The sequence below is a fragment of the Akebia trifoliata genome, chromosome 15, assembly GCF_017979445.1.
Source record: "Akebia trifoliata isolate Shusen 1 chromosome 15, ASM1797944v1, whole genome shotgun sequence".
Classification (NCBI taxonomy): Eukaryota; Viridiplantae; Streptophyta; class Magnoliopsida; order Ranunculales; family Lardizabalaceae; genus Akebia; species Akebia trifoliata.
This window is the reverse complement of record NC_141389.1, coordinates 353,392-372,700: the sequence shown is the minus strand read 5'-3', so window position 1 is coordinate 372,700 and position 19,309 is coordinate 353,392. Positions and strand designations below refer to the sequence as shown.

Here is a 19,309-nt window from a genome sequence, read left to right as displayed (position 1 = left end):
CCATGAAATCTGTCGTTGAAATTCAAAGGAACCCATACCAATGTCATCTTTTAGATTATATTTATAAAGAGAGCTTCTTATTTCCCCCACCAACTTTTACTAAGATCACCCTAATGTGTGTGTAGAATAGGGGTAATAGAATCTTTCTTTTGGTTGGTGTGGCAATAGAATCTCTCTTTCTCTCTATATGTGAGATGGGTTTTCTCATTTGGTTACATTCCAGAATTCTTTTCAACAGTAGCTGGATTTTCTTCCTACGAGGCACATGGTTTAAATCTCGTCCAGGACCAATACGTCTCTGTATCGTCCACCAACAAGACGGATAAACAAGTCAAATGTACGGGACAAGAATTAAAACTCAGGTTCATTTTTCTCATTGTTGAATGAGATGTCTTAAGCGTATTGGAAAACTCGTTCGAGATGACTCGGTCTCGTTCACGGATGAGACGAGCTGTCAAAACGAGTTTTAAAACATGATGAGGCAGTAGAGATGTTTGGCTAGAAAGAGTTTGGACTACCCCCATCAAACACACAAAAAGTAAAGAAAAATAAAATGAAACCATGCTTCAAACAACCTTCAATTTTAATCAAAAAATAATAATAATACAAAGAAGTGGTAACAACATATGATCCCATTTTACTCTCCAAACACTTTTTTCTGTATATATATATATATTTGAAGACATATTACAATCACTCACTTCCACTCAAATTCTAAACAAACAAACACACATACACATATTATCTCTCTATCTTTCTCTTCTATTGCAATACTTAATACCACCAACATTATGAGAATATCAAATATGGGTGGGTGACAAACCCTGTTCACCTCAACCAAAATAATTAGCTCACCCCAACATTGATACAAAACTCCCTAAATTTAGCAGAGTTCCTCTAAATATAGCAGAGTCCTCTTCACACTAGCCTTAATGGTGTGTGGAACAATAAAACAGTCAGACATGACATATCAATCAGGGCATTTGAAAAAAAGACCCACCATGATATCTTCATAAATACTAAAACACTATATATATTATATAATTAATTAAAGATTATAAACTCCTACTAAAGTTAGAGGTGTTCTTTGTTAATTGTGGAGAGAATTTGAGTTGTTAAAGACTTAGAATTGACTTCCACTGAAGGTTTGACCAAAAGCCCAGTTTGATGGAGTAATGTTGTTGGAAACTATAGTGTGCCCATCACTTGTTGTGATCTTAAAAGAGAGGACTTGACCATTAAGATATAAGTTGCTCTGCCAATTCTGGCCCCAATTTCTTGACATGGATTGCCAACTAGTTTTAGACCCTTTGATGGAAACAGCCACAACATCTCCAACCCCACCAACATTAGTGATGAGGACAAGATTGAAATAAGAGTGACCATTTATTGTAAATCTGATTCCCCCAGTCTTCTTGCAAGCAACTCTGCAAGCAAAAGAGAGAAAAACAAGATAAAGTAAATAGAGATCAGGGGTAGAAATGTTTTAAAAGAAGAAAAAGTTATTTATGTGTAAAGGGTTAATGGTCCATTATTTAAACTTGAGAGTTAATATTGGCACCCCAACTTTTACTTATTATTTATCACACCCTTCAAAACATTACAAAAGTTTGGTTCAAGTTATTACCTCAACATTACAAAGAATCATAACCATATATGGTTTCAAAACTCATCCAAAACTGAGACGTATAGCCCGAGTTGTCTCGATATTTGGCATGGACGAGACGGACGGACAAATCAATTTTTCAGATGGGATTTAAAATCTCATATTCATTTTTCTCATTTTTGAATGAGACGTCTCAACCATATCGGCAAACTCGTCCGAGACAACTCGGTATCTGGTATGGATGAGACGAGAATCGAAACCAGATTTTAAAACCATGATCATAACACATTCAAACAAGTTCAACAGTTGTTTACAATTAGGATTAAGCTCATATAAAATCTTTCAAATGAGAGAGTTTCTATTGACATCCCAACTTTTACTTACTCTCAATCATTGACTTATTATTATTATTTTTTATTGGGGTGTAATAAGTAAAAGTTGGGGAACTAATAGTCACTTTTTTTAAAACTTTGATGAAGTGGGTAAGGGTAAAATGGTCTTTTTCTTATCTAACCTTCTATATTGAACAGGGACAATTCCTGCTTTGAATTGAGCTATGTGTTGGAAAACAGGTTGTGAGAGATCAAAGTGTTGTTGAGGAGGGTTACACCATCCTCCTGCATTGTTTGGGAGAGCATTGTTTGGTGGGCAAAAGTTGGTTGCAGTCACAATGATGGATCCTGGTAGGCACCACTTAGGGTCATTAACACATTTGATCTCATAACAAGCCCCACAACTCAACCCATTGTTGAACAAAGCAGTACTTAATGCAGCTGTGTCAGTCCCATAACCTTGACTATAAAGATTTCCATACCCACAAGCTCCTCCTGCCAAAAACCAAAAAAAACAAAAAAAAAAAATTAAGGGCCAGATTTTAAGAAGAATTTAGAGAGGAAATTTTTTTTAGAGCTTCTATTGCCACCCCAACTTTTACTAACTGCACCCCCAAGAAGTGTGTTAAATCTATGGTGATTTACATATGAATTGGGGTGATGTTAGCAAAAGTTGGTGTGGCAATAAAATATCTCTTTTTAGAAGGAAAAAAAACTTACCCATTGTACCAGAAGCATCACCACCTCCATAGAAAGTAGCATGGGCACTAGACCAATCACCTCCATAGCCATGAACAGTTTTCAACATGGTTAAAAGGGTTATTAAGGAAAACTTAAGAAAGTCCATCTCCTGCATAAGAGTCAAGTGAAACCCATTTGAGATTTTAGTATTTTTAGTAAGAAAAACTTGAAAAAAATGAAGAAAAATGCATGACTTGTAGGAGAAAAAAATGGGTTTATTGGGCTTACAAATAGGCTTTAGAGACTGAAATGTGAAAACCAAGTTGACAAAGGAGAAAGTGAGGTAGAGAAGGTGAGGAAGATGAGAGGGAGAGATGGGTCTATTTATAGATGTGGATGGAGAGAGAGAGAGAGAGAGAGATGTAAGAGAAAAGAATAAATAATATAAAAGTTTCTAGAATTTTTAGGAAAATTGAAATATGGGAGAACAGAATCATGACTACTAACTGAAAAAAAAAAAAAAAACTGCTAAAATAACCAACATCCACTTTTTTTTTTTTCTTTTCTAGTGTCCCTTTTGTAAAGCATATTTTACTTTTCCAGCACACCCAAAAAAATTAAGAGAGCTGTTATTGGCACCCCAACTTTTACTTATTACACTCCAATTAAAAATATAGTAAGTGAATGACAGAGAATAGGTAAAAATGTTGGGGTGCGAATAGATCTCTCTTCTTTTTTTCTTTTTTTTATTTGGCTAGATTTCAATTTTTCAGTCTAGGATTTTATATCATAAATGTAAACAACTATGGAAATTGTTTGAATGAGTGTCATAATCTTTTGTAAGGTTGAGATTATAATTTGAGCCAAAACCCTTTGAAATGTTTTAAAAATGAATTTTAATCTTTAATTGGGATAAATAATTTAAGAAATTGGCGTGTGATAAGTAAAAATTGGAGTGCCAATAGCAGCTCTAAAAAAAAAAATTTAAGGGGAAAAAAAAGTATTTTGAGCTCCTCAGAATCTTATCCTATAAAGATAGAGTTATTTTAAAAGAAAAGGTAAAAGTTGCTGACTTAAACTTTGTTTGAGACCTACATGGAAAAACATCTGCATTAAAAAGACATTAAGTGCTGGAAACCACTGAGGTTGGGAGTTGAGGATTTGAATTTTAGTCTTTTTGGTCTGCTTGGCAAAAAGTTAAAATTCTAACTCTTTTTTCTTTTATCAGCTTATGTCGAGAACTTCCAAGAATCACCCATATTAAAAAGTCAATAAAAGTAACCTTGTTCTTGAAGTAAAGTATAATTTACTAATAATATAGATTAACTAACTAAGAAGAAATATCCTTAGTTTATGTGGAGGTTTTGTTAGGGTTTCCACTCCTTGAGATGCTTTTTACCTTGATGTCAAGCTTGGTCTTGATCTAATGATTTCCTCCTCTTTAAGATGGTGATCTGACTCTTGTTGTGATTGTTGGGACAGTAGGAGGTAAAAAGGTGGGAAGGATGGGGTCTTACTGTGGTGCATGTCAAAGATCACGTTTTTTCTTACTCATCATTTTCAACCTCATTCAAGTATTAAATCTAGTTTTGATAAATACTCTTTTTTACTTGCAATGACCATTTGATATTTGATAGTTTTAGTTTAGTATGTTATCTTGGGCCTTACTCAATCTTTAGGGACATGTGTTCTCATCATAAAACGTGGTAAAAATGGCCTTTACAGTTTAAAAGTTAGATAATAACATTCAATTGGAACTACGGTAATCTCGGTCGGTCAGCGCTTCGAATTACAAAAAAAAAAATTTCCAATTTTTTCAAGAACATTATTTAATAGGTACTTCCTTTTTTTCTGTAAAATTAAAATATTATGTGTATTAGATTACCCAACTTGGCACATGAGGTGATGAGGTTATATATTTGAGTTTTATAAGTTGTAAATATTTACTTTACCCATCCTTGTTGGGAATCCACCTCTTGACTATTGGAACCACTAGTAACATAAGAAACCATATTTAAGACAGAATATTAGGACCAGCTTTACTAGACTGCCTAAAATTCAGGATCTAAAAGGTTGGATCAAAGTGCTTTGCATGTGACATGCCACACATCTTGAAAGGATAAATGACAATCTTACCCCCTTCAACCTGTCTCTCTCTCTCTCTCTACTTGCTTTTTATCCACTTTTTCATCTGTTTTAGCAAATCTTAGCTGTACCCATTTGATGATCATCAATGATTTTTAAGCTACAACCTCATTATAGTCTACACAAGTTCTACTCTTTACAGCTAAACAGAACAAACCCGGACATGGTGACTTAAAAGAATGAAAAATATAGATATTTAATCCTCAAAATCTCACTGACTCTTTGTGCTTGAACCGATTAGTTTTTCAAACTAACAACATGGGTATCTCCAGTTTTCAATTGGGTCAAATCATTTGGTTTGGCAAAGAAAAAATAAATACTTAGGCACATATCATCACATGTCAGTCTCATTAGTCATTCATTCTCTTTTATTTTCTCCATTTCTATGGTTAGAGTGATCTCACTCTTCCCCCAAGTTGAAATATTAAAAACACAAACTATTTTGACTTTCTCTCAACTTCCATAACTTCAAAGCAATATAATAAGGCTTATACTCCAAAGAAGTTCAGTTTCTTCCATGGTTTTAAATCTCATGGATTGAGACGAACTTCCATAACTTCAAAGCAATATAATAAGGCTTATACTCCAAAGAAGTTCAGTTTCTTCCATGGTTTTAAATCTCATGGATTGAGACGACGTGTCCGATACGTCTTGGTATCGTCCACCAACAAGACGGATAGACAAGTCAAACATATCAAATAAGATTTAAAACAATAATTCATTTGTCTTATTGTTGAACGAGACGATTCAAACGTCGGTCTTGTTCATGGATGAGATGTCAAAACAAGTTTTAAAACTATGGTTTCTTTTCCCTTTTTTCTTCAATTTTTGTTCTAATATTATTTTTTTGTTTAATATTTTTTATTTAATGATAGATAATATTTTTTTTTTCTCTCTTATGTCCTAAACAAATATAATCTCTAAGGGTGAATAGAAAATTGCACATGGGATCACATGGCCACTTGAAAAGCTTAGAATGGGTTGAAAAGGAGAGCCTATTTGCCTAAGTGAATAGGCCTTCCTACATCCAATTTGCCCCATATTTTATCCAAAACCTAGACTTCCATAATTCACAAACACATCAAACCATAGAAAGACTAAAAAGGAAAACTGTGTAATCACTATCACACGTGTGGGCCCACTCAACATAGAAATACCCACTTCAAAAGCCCAATGAGTAAACCATTCCATAGGACCAGTCTCGTCCCCTCCCCATGTACTTGTGTTTATGGCCTCAGAAATTGAGGCCTACCTGCCATCAGCATTGTCTGGGGTGGGCTCATGTTACATGCATGAACTGATTGGGCGAATTGGGTTACTTTTGAAGACCAACCATAGAATATATTTTTTGCTTATCGTGGGTATCCGCACCTTTCAGGGTGAGACTAATCCCACACGGTCACACGCAACACCCTCTAGGAAAGTCCTACATGCAACTAGTTGAGTCGAGGATCAACAAGACCCTGGAAGGTGGCCCCAAGGAATTCATAGCTTCGTGGGATTTCGAACACTTGTCCTACCCTTCTTGAGGAGCTTATCAAGGCTCGGCTTGCCACTAGGCCAACTCCTTGGGGTTAACCAAGCATAGAATATATGAATCGCAAAATGGTTATTTTATCCCAGAATTTAAAAAAAAAATTAGAGCTGTTCGATCCAACCTTGGAATATGTTGTCGTTGCCAAAAATATAAGGCTTCTTATGAATCATAAATGCCGCGGCCTTAGGACTTGAGGAGTGATTATATATGCCTTGTTTCGGGGTGGTGATGCTTCCTATAGAAGTGTTTCAATTGGACAATTTAGTAACCATGTTCTGGAAGTGCTTTTTGGGGTCGAGAATTGGGGAATAATCATTTATTGAAAAATATATCTTGTACAATAAATTGTGCATGAATGACATTTGTCCCTTAAAAGATAGAAGATCGTTTATCGTCACATCTTGACTAATAATGAGAGAAGGTTCAACACGAAAATTTAAGTGGTTATATATGCCCCCACTTTTATATTTAAATTTAATATAATCAAGATCATTTTAGTCAAAAATCCAAAAAAATTGCAACCCACACCCTAGAATGACGTTGCTTAGTTTACAAAATTATAAAAAGATACCCTTCTTCTATTATCTAATCTACAAAAACCCTTTAGTCAATATTTTAAATTATAAATAATCCCTTTTAATGAAAGTACAACAGTACAAGGAGGCTAGTGGTGTATTGTAATTGAAGGGAGTCATCTCAAACATGCCTCAAAACCTCCTACTAGTTGCTCTCTTCCTTCCCTTCTAGGCCTTCTCTATGAACCAAGGAACCATTGTTAGATTCTAATTTAGTTATTTTTATTAAAATCATATTATGAAAATTGATTTCCACCCTAATGACAACGTAATTTATTTTTAGTTTAAAAGAAAAACTGATATCAAAATCTAAAATCACGATCTTCTGTTGGTGACACTATTTTAAAAGTCATGATATCAGATATCTAAATGTTAAAAATTCACATTGTTAATTATCCTCTGCCTTATTGAGGCACTTCTTTGACCTATTTGGGATTTCTTGGGTTCTTCTGAACACTACTTTTTCTATCTTTCAGAGATGAGATTTGTCTTGCTTCTCGAGGAGATTGAACATTTTGTGGAGGTTTCTTTCTTTTGCCATTTGTGGGGGAATTTGGTTGGAAAGGAATGAGAGAATTTTTAGAGGGGTGATCTCAAACTTTCATGAGATTACCCTAAACATTTTAGGGCCTTTAATTTTTTTGGTGTAAGCTATACCCTAATTTCAAGAGTGCCTTCTATGAAGACTTTATCTTCTAGTAGTAGACTTTAGTAAATCGTTAGGAGCTTTTTGGGTGGGTCACCTCAACCGCCTTATAAGTCTCTTTTGTATTATGTTCCTTCGTTAATAAATTTACACTTATCAAAACAAAAACAAAAAAAACTGGAAGAAACGAATCTTTCCTTGCTTCTGATTGTATACGATATCTGATTTTGATTATGGGAGAATCACTTTTATAATTCCAACCAAAAGTTAATCTTCAAAGAATTACATGGTAAAATATTTTCTTAAAACTTTTATTATTCAAAATGAAGTGAAATTGAAAGACATGAGCTGATCTGAATTTATATATGTTGTCCATAAACATAACGCCTTCGATCTGCCAACAAATTCTCGCCTCTATGATATCCACGCTCGACAGAAATTGGCTTCATGACACAATAACGAGTGTTTGAACACGAACCACCGTTCTCTCTCTCAATCCCTTTAGAACCATTCATACCCATACCAACCCTTCTCTTATCTATTTCATGCCTTTCGGCCCTCTTGAGATTTTGCTTCCTAATTGGAGAACCAAATTTTCCTTTACTATGTCTTCTTGTTATGGGCACTGGCATAACATCGAGGCCCATCAACTTGGCTACGACACCCGGTTTGCACCAAACAACACTTTCTCCTGCTAAAGTTGGAGGCAAAGTAAGATTTCTCTCAAAATCTAAATCCCTATGAAGTCTCCCTCTTAGTCCACTACTACAACAAACTGATTTACGACCACCTTCGTACCTTCCCATGACACGATCCATGTTTCTGAATGAAGAGCGATACATAGCATCTCTCCCATCTAGAGAAAATCGAGGGTACTGATTCAATGCATTCTTTGCCGATCGTAAGACGTCAGAGTTGTTGACGCAAGACATCCTACGTCTAGTCTCGCCATATTCGTCAAGCTTTGTCTTCCTTGCAGCAGCCTCCTCTAATTCTAGCTGCAATATCATCTCCTCCAAAGTTGGTGTCTTGTCTGCTAAATTAGTGTCATCTAAGTAGGAAGAGCTATCGAAAGAGGGGGTTACCAGGCAAGGCATGTCCTGGTTGGTCTTTCTTTGGTTTAGTGTCGAAGTCGAGCCATCCCCATTGCAGAAGCTTCGAAAACCCTTCTTCATCTTGGCTCCCACTGTGTTCTTGAGAAGAAAGAAGGATAAGTCTTTCATTAGTTGTGGTGAATGAAGAAGAGGAGTTAAGAAGGAGAAATGGGGTTGAAGGAAAGGAAGAGAAAACTTTAAAGAGATGCTGGTGGGCAACATTGAACGTGAATGGAGTGAATGGGGGCGGTTTGGCTAAGAGAATTAATAGAACTCACATGACAAAAGAGGGAAAGTTTCACAAGTTTTCTCACCTCTGCAAAGCTTAAGAAGATCAAAGCCATAGCTTTGGAGACCCAACTATCACAAACTCTCAATGCTCCAAGGTGAAGCCAACAAAAGATTGACATGTGTCACATCATGCATGGAATCCTTGCACTCAAACCTCGTCATATTTATTAATTAGTTTAAACTAAACGTCAGATTCTTGAACAGATAATGTACATTGGCTCCCTATTACAGCTTTCAAAAAAAAAAAGGACCACAAACTAAAATAGGAAAAAAAAAAATGAAAAACCAGAAGTACGCAATCTCAAGTACACCTCCCACTACCACCTACTTTTTTGAGGATCTAGAGGGGCCAACTGGGTCACGGGTTGAAGACGATGACCCAGACCTGCGAAACACCTTTGTTCGAAAAAAATCTTTTCCTGCCTTTCCCTTAAATGAGAAATGCTTCTTAAAATTATTTTTTATCAAGTTACTACCACCACTTGGTTCTTGCACCGGCCGACACTGGTCTCGTTTCAAAGTGCTCTCGATTAGTTCTGAAGACTGATCACTGCCACTAATTCCCGAGGCATCAGAAATCACAACCCCTTGGTTCCTTCGCACCGATCTTAAGGCCATCTGCAATGGTTCAGAAATGGATGGGGATTCGTCCATCTCACCAATGGTTTTCAGGCACAGAGGGCAAGGAGGATCATGGATCTGAGTCTTCGGTGTTGTCTGCTCCAAGCATTCCGCATGGAAAACATGACTGCAGGCTAGTACCCCAACAATGGGCATGTCACCACCTCTGATGATTCGGTAAGAACTCCACGGGGATTTCTGCCACATAAGTCTCCCACACAACCCACATTTCTGATCTTCGGTCAAGTAGTTTGGTGATCGGAGGTTCTCTAAATCTACATGTTCTGCTAGATCAAAGCTTTCTCCATCAAACCCTAGATCATAACTGCTAGCGTTACTCCACCTGAAGCCCTCTCTTCTAGAGCTCATGCTTGGGTGAGGGGAAGCCTCAGTCTTCTGAAGCTCAGAGAGGGTTTTATGGAACTTGAGCTCGACAATTGAACTGCTATCCGGCCAATGATATGGTGAAATTCTATTGTCTCCAGGAGTCAACCTGCTAAAACTATTCGTGCCAACAGAACCAAAGGCCTCGCTGTCCGAAATTGGTGAACCAAACGCCTCACTGTCAGATATGGGATTGCGGAACACTAAAGGATAAACCGGTTTTGACATGAAAGAGCGCCGGTTTGAGAGGGAGAAGGAGATCGGTCGTTTGCTAAGAGACTCCCATTGGCTGGACTCGGAAAGAGATGATGGAGACCCAAGACTATTGGATGCTGCAGATGCTCTACTATTAAATCGCCTCTGCAATCAGGAGAAGGAAGCAAAGCGATGACACTAAGGAACATTATGAGAGCTATCTCACCTAGGGGTGCAACTTGGTCCGGTTCAAACCGAGAACCAAACTGATAGCTTTGGGCTGGTTTGGTTCGGTTTGGAACAAGTTGTAGTTCAGTTTTGGCTTTAAGAAAATAGAGAACCGATCAATTTGGTTCGGTTCTCGGTTCAAGGCATGTATAGAACCGAACCAAACCAAGAAACGGACCCTCATGCAACAATAAATAAATATTGGTTTATTATGAATTATTTTAGGAGTTGTGTATAAATTAATAAGAAAAATATTAATAGGTTAATGATTTATCATATAAATTTTATGTTCATAATCTATATATTTCAATTAACAATAGGTTACTGCCGAGAAAGTTTATAGAATATTGGCAACCCATAGAACCGAAAGAACTGAACCAACCCAACCTTAGTTCGGTTTGGATTGGTTTGTTTCTATTAGTATTTGGTTTGGTTCGGTTCGGGTGCTTTTTTAGTGGAACCGACCAATGTTGGTTCGGTAGCAATTTGTCCCCAGACCGAACCAAGTTGCACCCCTAATCTCACCCATAAAGTTGAAACAAGATGTTACCTCGGTTGAGTGAGGGAACAGAGACGTCTCAGACCTAGATCCTGATCACAATGAAAAAACATATCTAGGTTACTCATGACGAAATGGAATAATTAAATAAATATAGGAAACCAAGAAAAGATAAGCTAGATAAGGTGAAAGGCATAGGTAACTAATAACTGGACTTCTTTTCTCGGACTATCAGGTAGAGTACAATCAGCAATATATTCAATAAATATGAAGCTGAAAAGACTTTTTTGGTAGGCAAGAATACAAAGTTTAAAAATAAATAAATTGAAAGAACAAATTGTAATAATTTAAGCAAGTAGTCGACATAGTGCTGCACCAAAATTTAGATTACAGGTGTGTAAGCTTGAATGCACGAACAGGATACATTCAACCAACCTTAAATTTTTGGGATGATGCTTTTATTATGATGATATAATATTATTAGTCAAGCAGCTCCATGGTAATGACAGTATGTTTGGATTTTGGAATAGATCCCATTTTGAGAGATTTGAAAACAATATCTAGTTGAAAAGTTCCATAGATCCTCCGTTCCACAACACATTTCTTAAGTCATAATAATACAAGAAGATCAAGTGGTTTTTTTATCTGTCAAGGGCTCAGAAATGAAAGACTACAGCAAAGATCTAGTTTGCCACATGAGAAATTTAAAGAACTTATTAAGAGTCCCCCATTACTTGCTCCGTAAACTTGATTTTTCAATTAGATATCCATGACCACCTAGATAAGAGATGATGATTTTCTTTTGCCAGGCAAGTAAGGTGGTCAGTAATCGACATGAAAGTGGGTTCATTGAGATTTGAACCTAGGTCATGGGTTCAATACCCCACATGCCTTCAGCAACTTAGCTAAGTTAACACCTTTAGATAAGAGTTGATGATGCATAAGACAATGTTAATAGAAAAATACAGCAGGAAAGAATTCTTCCTTACAATTTAAAGGAATTTAAATGTTCTTAATTTCTTATTGTGCACACCAAATACACAATCATGAGATTATAGATGAAGAAAGTAAAGGACTAAGAAACTGGTACTAGTAGGAAAGACAAAAAAATAGACGGTATAAGGAAGATGATGTTGAACTAGATTTTAACCATAGCCTGAAAATATTACTAACCATCATGAGATTATAGATGAAGCTAAGATAAATCAAACACACTCAGACAGTACTTCAATATCAGCATCAACCTTAAATCATAAACAAGACACAAATGATTAAATAACTTAAGTGGGAGTTGTCACGAATCAAAGATCTAGAGTAGACATTAGTATGGGGTACATGTTGACCAAAGATAGATGCTTGACCATATTTGTGCACTTCAGTGCCACTAGTAAACTAGATTATTATTCCCCCACCATAGCTGTTGAAGTAGCTTCGCACCCACGCACTCTGTTACCTACAGATTACAGAACATATTGTTTGCATTGAATTTCAAAAACAAGCACTTCCCACTGCTCGTAAACCAGATGATTTGTTTTCTGCACCATTGAATAGTTTGTAGCAATGTCACAACGAAAATTAGTGGGTTATTAATGACAGCTATGGTCACCCATAAACTTCAAAATGAGTGTGGCACCTCCGTCTGACTTTTCATTTCCAGCTTTTATGAAGGATTCACTAATATGCAATGAAACAATCATGACCTGTAATTCTGAAAGTTGACGGAAAACAGATAAATCCAACCGGCTAGGATTACAAGTATCAAGCTATAGAGATTTGAGTCCACATAATAAGACTAAAGCACCGATGACATGTGTAAGTTCATTACAGTTCTAACCTACTAACTGGTTAATTACGTTTAAGTGAGGCTGTGGAATGCAAATTATAAGACATTGTAACTTTTGGCTTAGTTTTCCACAGCTTGTTTAGGTAACTTTTAACGTATCCTAGACGTTGCAGATCTCAATCAACCCATTCAAGTACCAGAATGACATCTGCGTTTGCTTGGACAACAGCATATCTCAATCAACTCATTCAATTACCAGAATGACATCTGTGTTTGCTTGGACAACAGTATTCAAGTCAAAGATGAGTTCATTTTTAAAGATCTAGGACCTTCATCCATACAAACATTCTTAAATCTCAGTACCAAGTTTTCGAATTAAAAATAAAAAGGAAAATGACATTGAAAGCCCAATCTTTCTAAAATGAAGAACCCATAATTGAAATATTGACGGCAATGCTGTATCAATAGCAAAGAGAGAAAATGAGCATATATTACCTCCCATAGAAGGGGTAGAAAACTCATCCGAATTAAGCTTCTGAACTGGTGGTGTCCACTGAGGGGGCTGGAAATTGTCAGACGGGCTTCCAAAATAAGAAACCACGCCATCAGACATGGAATGGTGATGATTGGGGAACTGGTCCCTGCTCAACCGGCTTCTGTGTCCTTTACTATTTGAAGCAAATGATGAACCGCATAGTGAAGCTCCTTGGAACCCATAATGTGAGCCATCTGACTGAAATCTACACTCCGGTCTCCTTGGAGGAGGAGGAGAAAAGCTTGAATTTGTCCGCCATTGAGGTTCAATAGAAACCATGGAACAGTTCCCACCCACTGTATTTGATTCTGCTCCATGTGGCCCAGCGGCCACACAACAAAGTGCACCCGTCTTAGCTATTTTCTAATACAGAAGTCAAGATGTGTTGTCGTCTCAATGAAAACTTTCATGAAAGCATTGGCCCCTCATGCCAAGCAGAACGGCATAAACGTCAAGAGCTAGAAGGAGAGACGAGAACCTTTAAAATATAAGGCTGTAGCATAGGAGACAAGGATGGCAGTGACTGTCTTCCAGAATTAACTCCAAAAATGGTGAAGAGCTAATAACCTCCCACCATGAAGATGGACCACAATATGCAAACTTATAAATCTCCTATCTTGCTCAAAGATCTAGTGAAGAACTTCTTCAAATCCAGATATTCAGGTGGGTTACATCTACTACTTACCAGTCAAGTTGTCCCGGCAAGCACCTCTCTACACAGCTAGTTTTTTGTCCAGCGCCTCATGGAAAGAGACCACCTTTATTCTGTAGAAAAAAATGTTTCAGCCGACAAAAAAAGGACAGACCTTGTACCCCCCAAAAAATAAGGAAAAACTTAAATGTGTTTTTTTTTTTTTTTGCTATTAAAATACACTTAAGATGGAATAATGTGAACCTAAATAAGTAGCAAAAATGCCTTAACTTTTAATTTTTATTCAATAAAAATAAGGAAAGAAGTATTTCGAAGTAGAGAGTGAGAAGCATTCTTATAGCACCATATCAAATAAATGCAGAATAGCAGTTATTTTAGAAACATTCTTAGAGGACATATTATAATAATCCTCATTTAGAAGTTACTTTCATGGAAAACCATTAAAATGAACGGTGTAAAATAGCCGAATCTTTGAAGGAAAGGAACATCCCATAAATGAAGTTTTCATACCCATTATGGGATGGATTTTCTATTAGAGTAAGATTTTTAAGGATTCTGGACAATTCTTCTTTGAAGATTTTTTTGTTTAAATGGGACTCTCTTCGTGATTCATAAGGCTTTTTCTTGTTGTCGCTGCTGGTTTTTTATTGTTTATTTGGGTTTTTGCCCCTTGTATCTAGGAGGGTAACCGTCTTGGCCACTTTCTCCTCCTCCTCTCTATTTTTATAAAATTGCTTTTGACGATCAAAAAAATAATAGTAATAAGTTAGTACCTTAAGTGTTAGGCTGTGTCATGCGCAGATGTGTGTCTAACAAGGAAAAATCCTAAAGGTCATGTTTGTTTACCCATCTCTGGTGTCCAGCCCAAGGGGTCGAACGACATAAACCCATATTTTTATGTTTGTCTTGTATAGTTTTGACAAAGAAATGAGGAAAAGGAGATCCCATGTAGGATTTACATATTACGTAAGCATGGGTATAGGGGAATCCCACCGCAAGCGACTAAGAAGATTTGGAAAGCAGAATAGAAGAATAAGTGATATAGAGGATATATCTTAAGATCTTTCCATTGCTTCCTTGGAAGCAAACATATTTTATCTTAATTGAAATGCTTCTCCCAGAACTAGAACTCCTTCATAGCCTAAGGCGTGCTTATTTGGTTTGGACTCCTTTTTTTCAACATTCAAAAGTTGTACATGAATTTCCTTTTTAAGGAATCTGGATTTGGATGGCTAAGAGAGTTACATGGATTTATTCTTACCATAATAGAGACATCAAAATAGTGGACTCCTTTTGCAAGACAAACAAGCTTCAGAGTAAACCTGAAAAGGTTTTACCTTAGTAAGATAAACGCCTTTATAGATTAGTGGCCTCTATTTTTGCAGCAGAAATCCTAGCTAAAGAACTATAAAACCAAAAGATATAGACAAATACAAACACATAAAGCAGCTTACCCACGAATTCTTCATCTATTATAAAGACCCAATTTACTCAATTACAAACACAAGTAAAAGGGACAAAATAATTTTCCAATAAAAAAAAAAAGAGCCCTTTTGAAGATAATACACAATCCTAAGATTAAAAAAAACAAACACATAAAAGCAACATACCCATGAATTCTTCAACGATTATAAAGACCCAATTACTCAATCACAAACACAAGTAAAAGGGGAAAATTAATTTTAAAAAAAAAAAAAAAGAAAAGTCCCCCTCTTGAAGATAATACACAATCCTAAGATAGACAAATACAAACACATAAAAGCGTGCCCACGAATTCTTCAACATTTACAAAGACCCAATTACTCAATTACAAATTTCACGAGTAAAAGGGGTAAAATAATTTTTTTTTTTTTTTAAGTCCTCTTTTGAATAAAATACACAATCCTAAGATAGACAAACACAAACACACAAAAAAGCAACATACCCATTCTTCAACGATTACAAAGACCCAATTCCTCAATTATAAACACAAGTAAAAGGGGGAAAATAATTTTCCAAAAAAATGTCCCCTTTCGAAGATAATACACAATCCTAAGATAGACAAATACTAACTAACACATAAAAAAGCAAAACACCCTCGAATTCATCAACAATTACAAAGACCCAATTGCTCAATTACAAACATTAGTAAAAGGGGCAAAATAATTTTCCAAAAAAAGTCCTCTTTTGAAGATAATACACAATCCTATGTGGAAAAAAAAATCAGGACAAATCTGTCTCTGCAACCAAGTACCCCATAAAACCCCTCACCATCCATCGTCTACCTCTGAAACTTCCCTCTCAAACTGATAAAATGGATTTCTTTTATTCTATTTTTCCCCTTTTATTTTGAAATTTCAACATCAATTATACATTTTTGAAGATAAACATTACGTATAATCTTTCAATCACCATTTAGATTATATCTAACCATCTTGCAAGACTTTATCACTGAAATTTCACATTTGGGTGAAAAATTGGATCCAAATCAAACCAATAAGCTCAGAAAATCACAAAAAAGAAGTTAAAAAACAAGTAAATTAGAGAAAAAAACGTACCTGAACTAAAAATTTATCGAATTTAGATTTCTAGGGTTTGTTTTGATGTATGAATGCGAAAAGGGGGCTAAGAGTAGAAGAAAAACCCTAGCTTTGATGAGAAACGGTGGAGTCGTCGGCGATTTTTTGTTTTATTGTCTTTGGTCCTTCTGTGAGAGAGAATAAAAGAAAGATAGAGAGTAAAAAACGTGTCCAATCTCCCGCTTTTTCTCTCCTTAGTGCTTCAGTGGGCCTTCTTTTTTGTAACCAACACTTATCATATTTTTCTGCCACGTGGATGATTGACCAATGTGAGTGCGGTTGGATGGAAGGAAAAGTACCTAATCTCTACCATAACCTTTTTCACTATTCTGCTTTTTCAGGTACACGTGGCATGATATATTCTTCCAAATCTCTACTGAGACACCAATCATTACTTATGTTACACATTTTTTTTCTAAAGAATTTGGATATGGGTAGTGGAGTCGACGGGTCGATTTCGGATCGATTCCTTAAAGAATCAGAATTAGAACCAAAACCTTTAGATTTTATCTGTTTTGATTTCGATTCTCAAATTAATGGAATCAGAACTATCAAAAAAAAAAAAAAAATTCTTTATATAGTTTTGATTCTCTATTCGTTTTAGTTTTTCTTGCTTCCAGTTCTAAATTGGTTTGGTTTGAAGAGATCTAATTTTAATTGGTTCCAATAAAAAGCGATTTGGACTTGGGGATTTTGATTTTGGTTCTGGTTTAATTTCAATTAAATCGTACCCATTGATAATCCTAGATAAGGGAATGAGAGAGAAATTTAAATTAATGATTTTGGTTGAAAAGAGAGATAGTAAAGTACTATGTAGGGGTGCAACTTGGTTCAGTTTGAGGTTAAATTGGAATCGAACTGACATAGGTCAATTCCACGAAATAAGAATTAGAACCAAACCAAATTCCATTGGAACCAAACCAACCCAAATCGAATTAAAGTCAGTTTGGTTCAATTCAATTCTACGGATTGCCAATATTCTATAAATTATAAGTAATATTTTTTAATAAAAAAAATAAGCATAAAATTTCATACAATATATACCAAATTTATCCATAAAAAGTCATTAGTTTATCCATAAAAAATCACTAATCTATGTCCTAACTCCTAAAATAATTTATTGCATAGGGATTCATTTCTTAGTTTGGTTCGGTTCTATACAAGCTCTATCCAAGAGTCGAATTAAATTGATCAATTCTCCATTTTTGTAACCCATAACCAAATTGCAACTTGTTCCAAATTGATCAGTTCTTCATTTTCATAAGCCCAAAGCTATAGGTTTGGTTTAGTTCTCGGTTTGAATCGGACCAAGTTACACCCTTAGTACTATGTTGAAAATTTAGTGAAAATTGCTTAAGACTTTAAATCATTTTCATGGAAAATCACATTTTTCATGTGTTTGATTGAATTTTTTCCATGGAAAATGGATTTTTACTTTCATTAAAAAATCCAACATCGGTTAGATTTTATTTTTCCCACCGATATACTCATGAAAAAAAATGAAATCCACTCCTAAATCACAAAATCATCATATCTTCTTTTTCTTCCCTACCACCATCACCTCCATTGTAGATTGCAATCACTACTATCAATGTTGACGATCGTCTCTCTCTCTCTCCTTAGACTACTAGTCACTATTTGCAATGTAGTAGGTACAAAATTTGAGAGTTAAGCCTTAGAAATACAATTGCTAAGTGTATCTTCTTTATTATAGTGAGACAAGGATGAGCATAATTGACGATGTAAGATTGCATTATTATATGGAAAACGTTGAAGTAACATTAAAATGTACATCAATTCTCACATTGCTGACGTGGATGTATGTACGAAATCATAAATACTTTCATCGAGATACGAGTGAAAAGCATATATGTTTATGTGTGAACCTCCACATCAACAATGTGAGAATCGATATACATTTCAATGTTACTCCAACACGACTCTTATTATACTTTTTAACTATACAAAAATACCCTACCATACATTATATTGAAATAGTGGTGAGTATAATTGACACCAATCCACATTAATTATTTGTTTTTTAAATTCTAAAAACACCCCTACACATAACATTAAATAATACAACCAACAACATAATATAAAACCAAAACTAACAAAACCCCGAGGGGTTGACTCAATGAAAATTTCGGAACATTAAGCAGTTAGTGTCCTTAGGTCGTGAGTTTGATACCTAGTATGAGCATTAATTCCTCAAGGACCACCCACAAGAGTGTACCATCACCTACCTGATGAGTGTAATGTGCGAGTGTTGCCATAGTCTATGGATTGGACAAAGTTCATATATGAGCCCGATCTACATGTAATTTTTTTTTTAAATATATTTTTGCTTATCGTGGATATCCCCATCCTTCAAGTTAGACTAATCACACGCACCAACTCCTCGAGGAGAGAGAGAGAGAGAGAGAGAGAATCATGGTTGAATTTGACCATTAAATGGTGGGAGTCGAGGGTAGGATAAGGTCAACCGGATTGACCAAAACCAAATTTTCCAAACGTAATTTTCGGGTGAGAGACCAATATGCCATTTAATTCTTTGAAATAGTAGGCGTAAAGAAGGAATTACAGAGTAGAAAAGACATACCTTTTCAAGGATCCATGGCTTCAAGAGGCTTTGATTTGATTTTCTATATTCAATGTAAACATGCCTTCCCAATGGGAATCAATCTCTCTCTCTCTGTCTCCTTTGGAATAACAAAGTTGGGCACAAAAGCATAAAAATGTCATATTTTCATAGATATAACCTGAGTTTTGGTTATAACACCTATGTCTTACTTGAGATAATCCCAATGTTCTGACATAGATGGCATACCTCTGGACTCTGATGTCATATAATAAGGCAAAGATCAAAATACCCTTGTTTCAAATTTTTGTCAAAAATCCTTTGTTTAACTCCCTAAACCACTTGTCTTCAACCTCTTAAGGTAAA

The 19,309-nt window shown here is 35.7% G+C and overlaps 3 protein-coding genes across 12 annotated transcripts; all 3 read right to left on the bottom strand.

Moving 5' to 3' along the window:
- Positions 1-1,048: 1,048 nt before the first annotated feature.
- Positions 1,049-3,052, bottom strand: LOC147383728 (expansin-A1-like). 2 transcript variants are annotated; one of them, XM_086425862.1, is made up of 4 exons: positions 2,908-3,052; positions 2,659-2,788; positions 2,121-2,433; positions 1,049-1,427 (listed from the first exon to the last, which is right to left on the bottom strand). In XM_086425862.1, exons 2-4 carry the CDS (start codon positions 2,783-2,785, stop codon positions 1,124-1,126), a joined length of 744 nt encoding a protein of 247 aa, XP_086281988.1. In that variant the 5' UTR covers positions 2,786-2,788; positions 2,908-3,052; the 3' UTR covers positions 1,049-1,123. The 2 variants fall into 2 exon arrangements, with proteins under 2 accessions (XP_086281988.1, XP_086281987.1); XM_086425861.1 differs by lacking the exon at positions 2,908-3,052 and having other exon boundaries at positions 2,659-2,794.
- Positions 3,053-7,705: 4,653 nt separating this feature from the next.
- Positions 7,706-9,071, bottom strand: LOC147383727 (uncharacterized). Of its 4 annotated transcripts, none has more exons than XM_086425860.1 (3): positions 8,931-9,071; positions 8,608-8,715; positions 7,706-8,520 (listed from the first exon to the last, which is right to left on the bottom strand). In XM_086425860.1, the coding sequence occupies exons 1-3, from the start codon at positions 9,024-9,026 to the stop codon at positions 7,882-7,884; spliced, it is 843 nt and encodes a 280-aa protein (XP_086281986.1). In that variant the 5' UTR covers positions 9,027-9,071; the 3' UTR covers positions 7,706-7,881. The 4 variants fall into 4 exon arrangements, with proteins under 4 accessions (XP_086281986.1, XP_086281985.1, XP_086281984.1 ...); XM_086425859.1 differs by having other exon boundaries at positions 8,895-9,027; XM_086425858.1 differs by having other exon boundaries at positions 7,706-8,715.
- Positions 9,050-16,511, bottom strand: LOC147383726 (RING/U-box superfamily protein). Of its 6 annotated transcripts, none has more exons than XM_086425851.1 (6): positions 16,342-16,511; positions 15,066-15,126; positions 13,838-13,917; positions 13,113-13,719; positions 10,886-10,926; positions 9,050-10,272 (listed from the first exon to the last, which is right to left on the bottom strand). In XM_086425851.1, the coding sequence occupies exons 4-6, from the start codon at positions 13,429-13,431 to the stop codon at positions 9,232-9,234; spliced, it is 1,401 nt and encodes a 466-aa protein (XP_086281977.1). In that variant the 5' UTR covers positions 13,432-13,719; positions 13,838-13,917; positions 15,066-15,126; positions 16,342-16,511; the 3' UTR covers positions 9,050-9,231. The 6 variants fall into 6 exon arrangements, with proteins under 6 accessions (XP_086281977.1, XP_086281979.1, XP_086281975.1 ...); XM_086425853.1 differs by having other exon boundaries at positions 13,113-13,460; XM_086425849.1 differs by having other exon boundaries at positions 13,113-13,917.
- Between the last annotated feature and the right edge of the window lie 2,798 nt (positions 16,512-19,309).

Bases quoted from the DNA above. Each gene is read 5' to 3' on its own strand.
- LOC147383727 (XM_086425857.1), bottom strand. From the start codon at position 9,026: ATGTCAATCTTTTGTTGGCTTCACCTTGGAGCATTGAGAGTTTGTGAT. The intron at 8,716-8,894 runs GTGAGTTCTATT...TTTCTTCTCAAG, and splicing joins AACTTTCCCTCTTTTGTCAT to AACACAGTGGGAGCCAAGAT.
- LOC147383726 (XM_086425849.1), bottom strand. From the start codon at position 13,431: ATGGTTTCTATTGAACCTCAATGGCGGACAAATTCAAGCTTTTCTCCT. The intron at 10,927-13,112 runs GTAATATATGCT...CATTGTGATCAG, and splicing joins TTCTACCCCTTCTATGGGAG to GATCTAGGTCTGAGACGTCT. The intron at 10,273-10,885 runs GTAACATCTTGT...TCCTGATTGCAG, and splicing joins TGTTCCCTCACTCAACCGAG to AGGCGATTTAATAGTAGAGC.
- LOC147383728 (XM_086425861.1), bottom strand. From the start codon at position 2,794: ATGCAGGAGATGGACTTTCTTAAGTTTTCCTTAATAACCCTTTTAACC. The intron at 2,434-2,658 runs GTAAGTTTTTTT...GGTTTTTGGCAG, and splicing joins TGATGCTTCTGGTACAATGG to GAGGAGCTTGTGGGTATGGA. The intron at 1,428-2,120 runs GTTAGATAAGAA...TTTTGCTTGCAG, and splicing joins GTCCCTGTTCAATATAGAAG to AGTTGCTTGCAAGAAGACTG.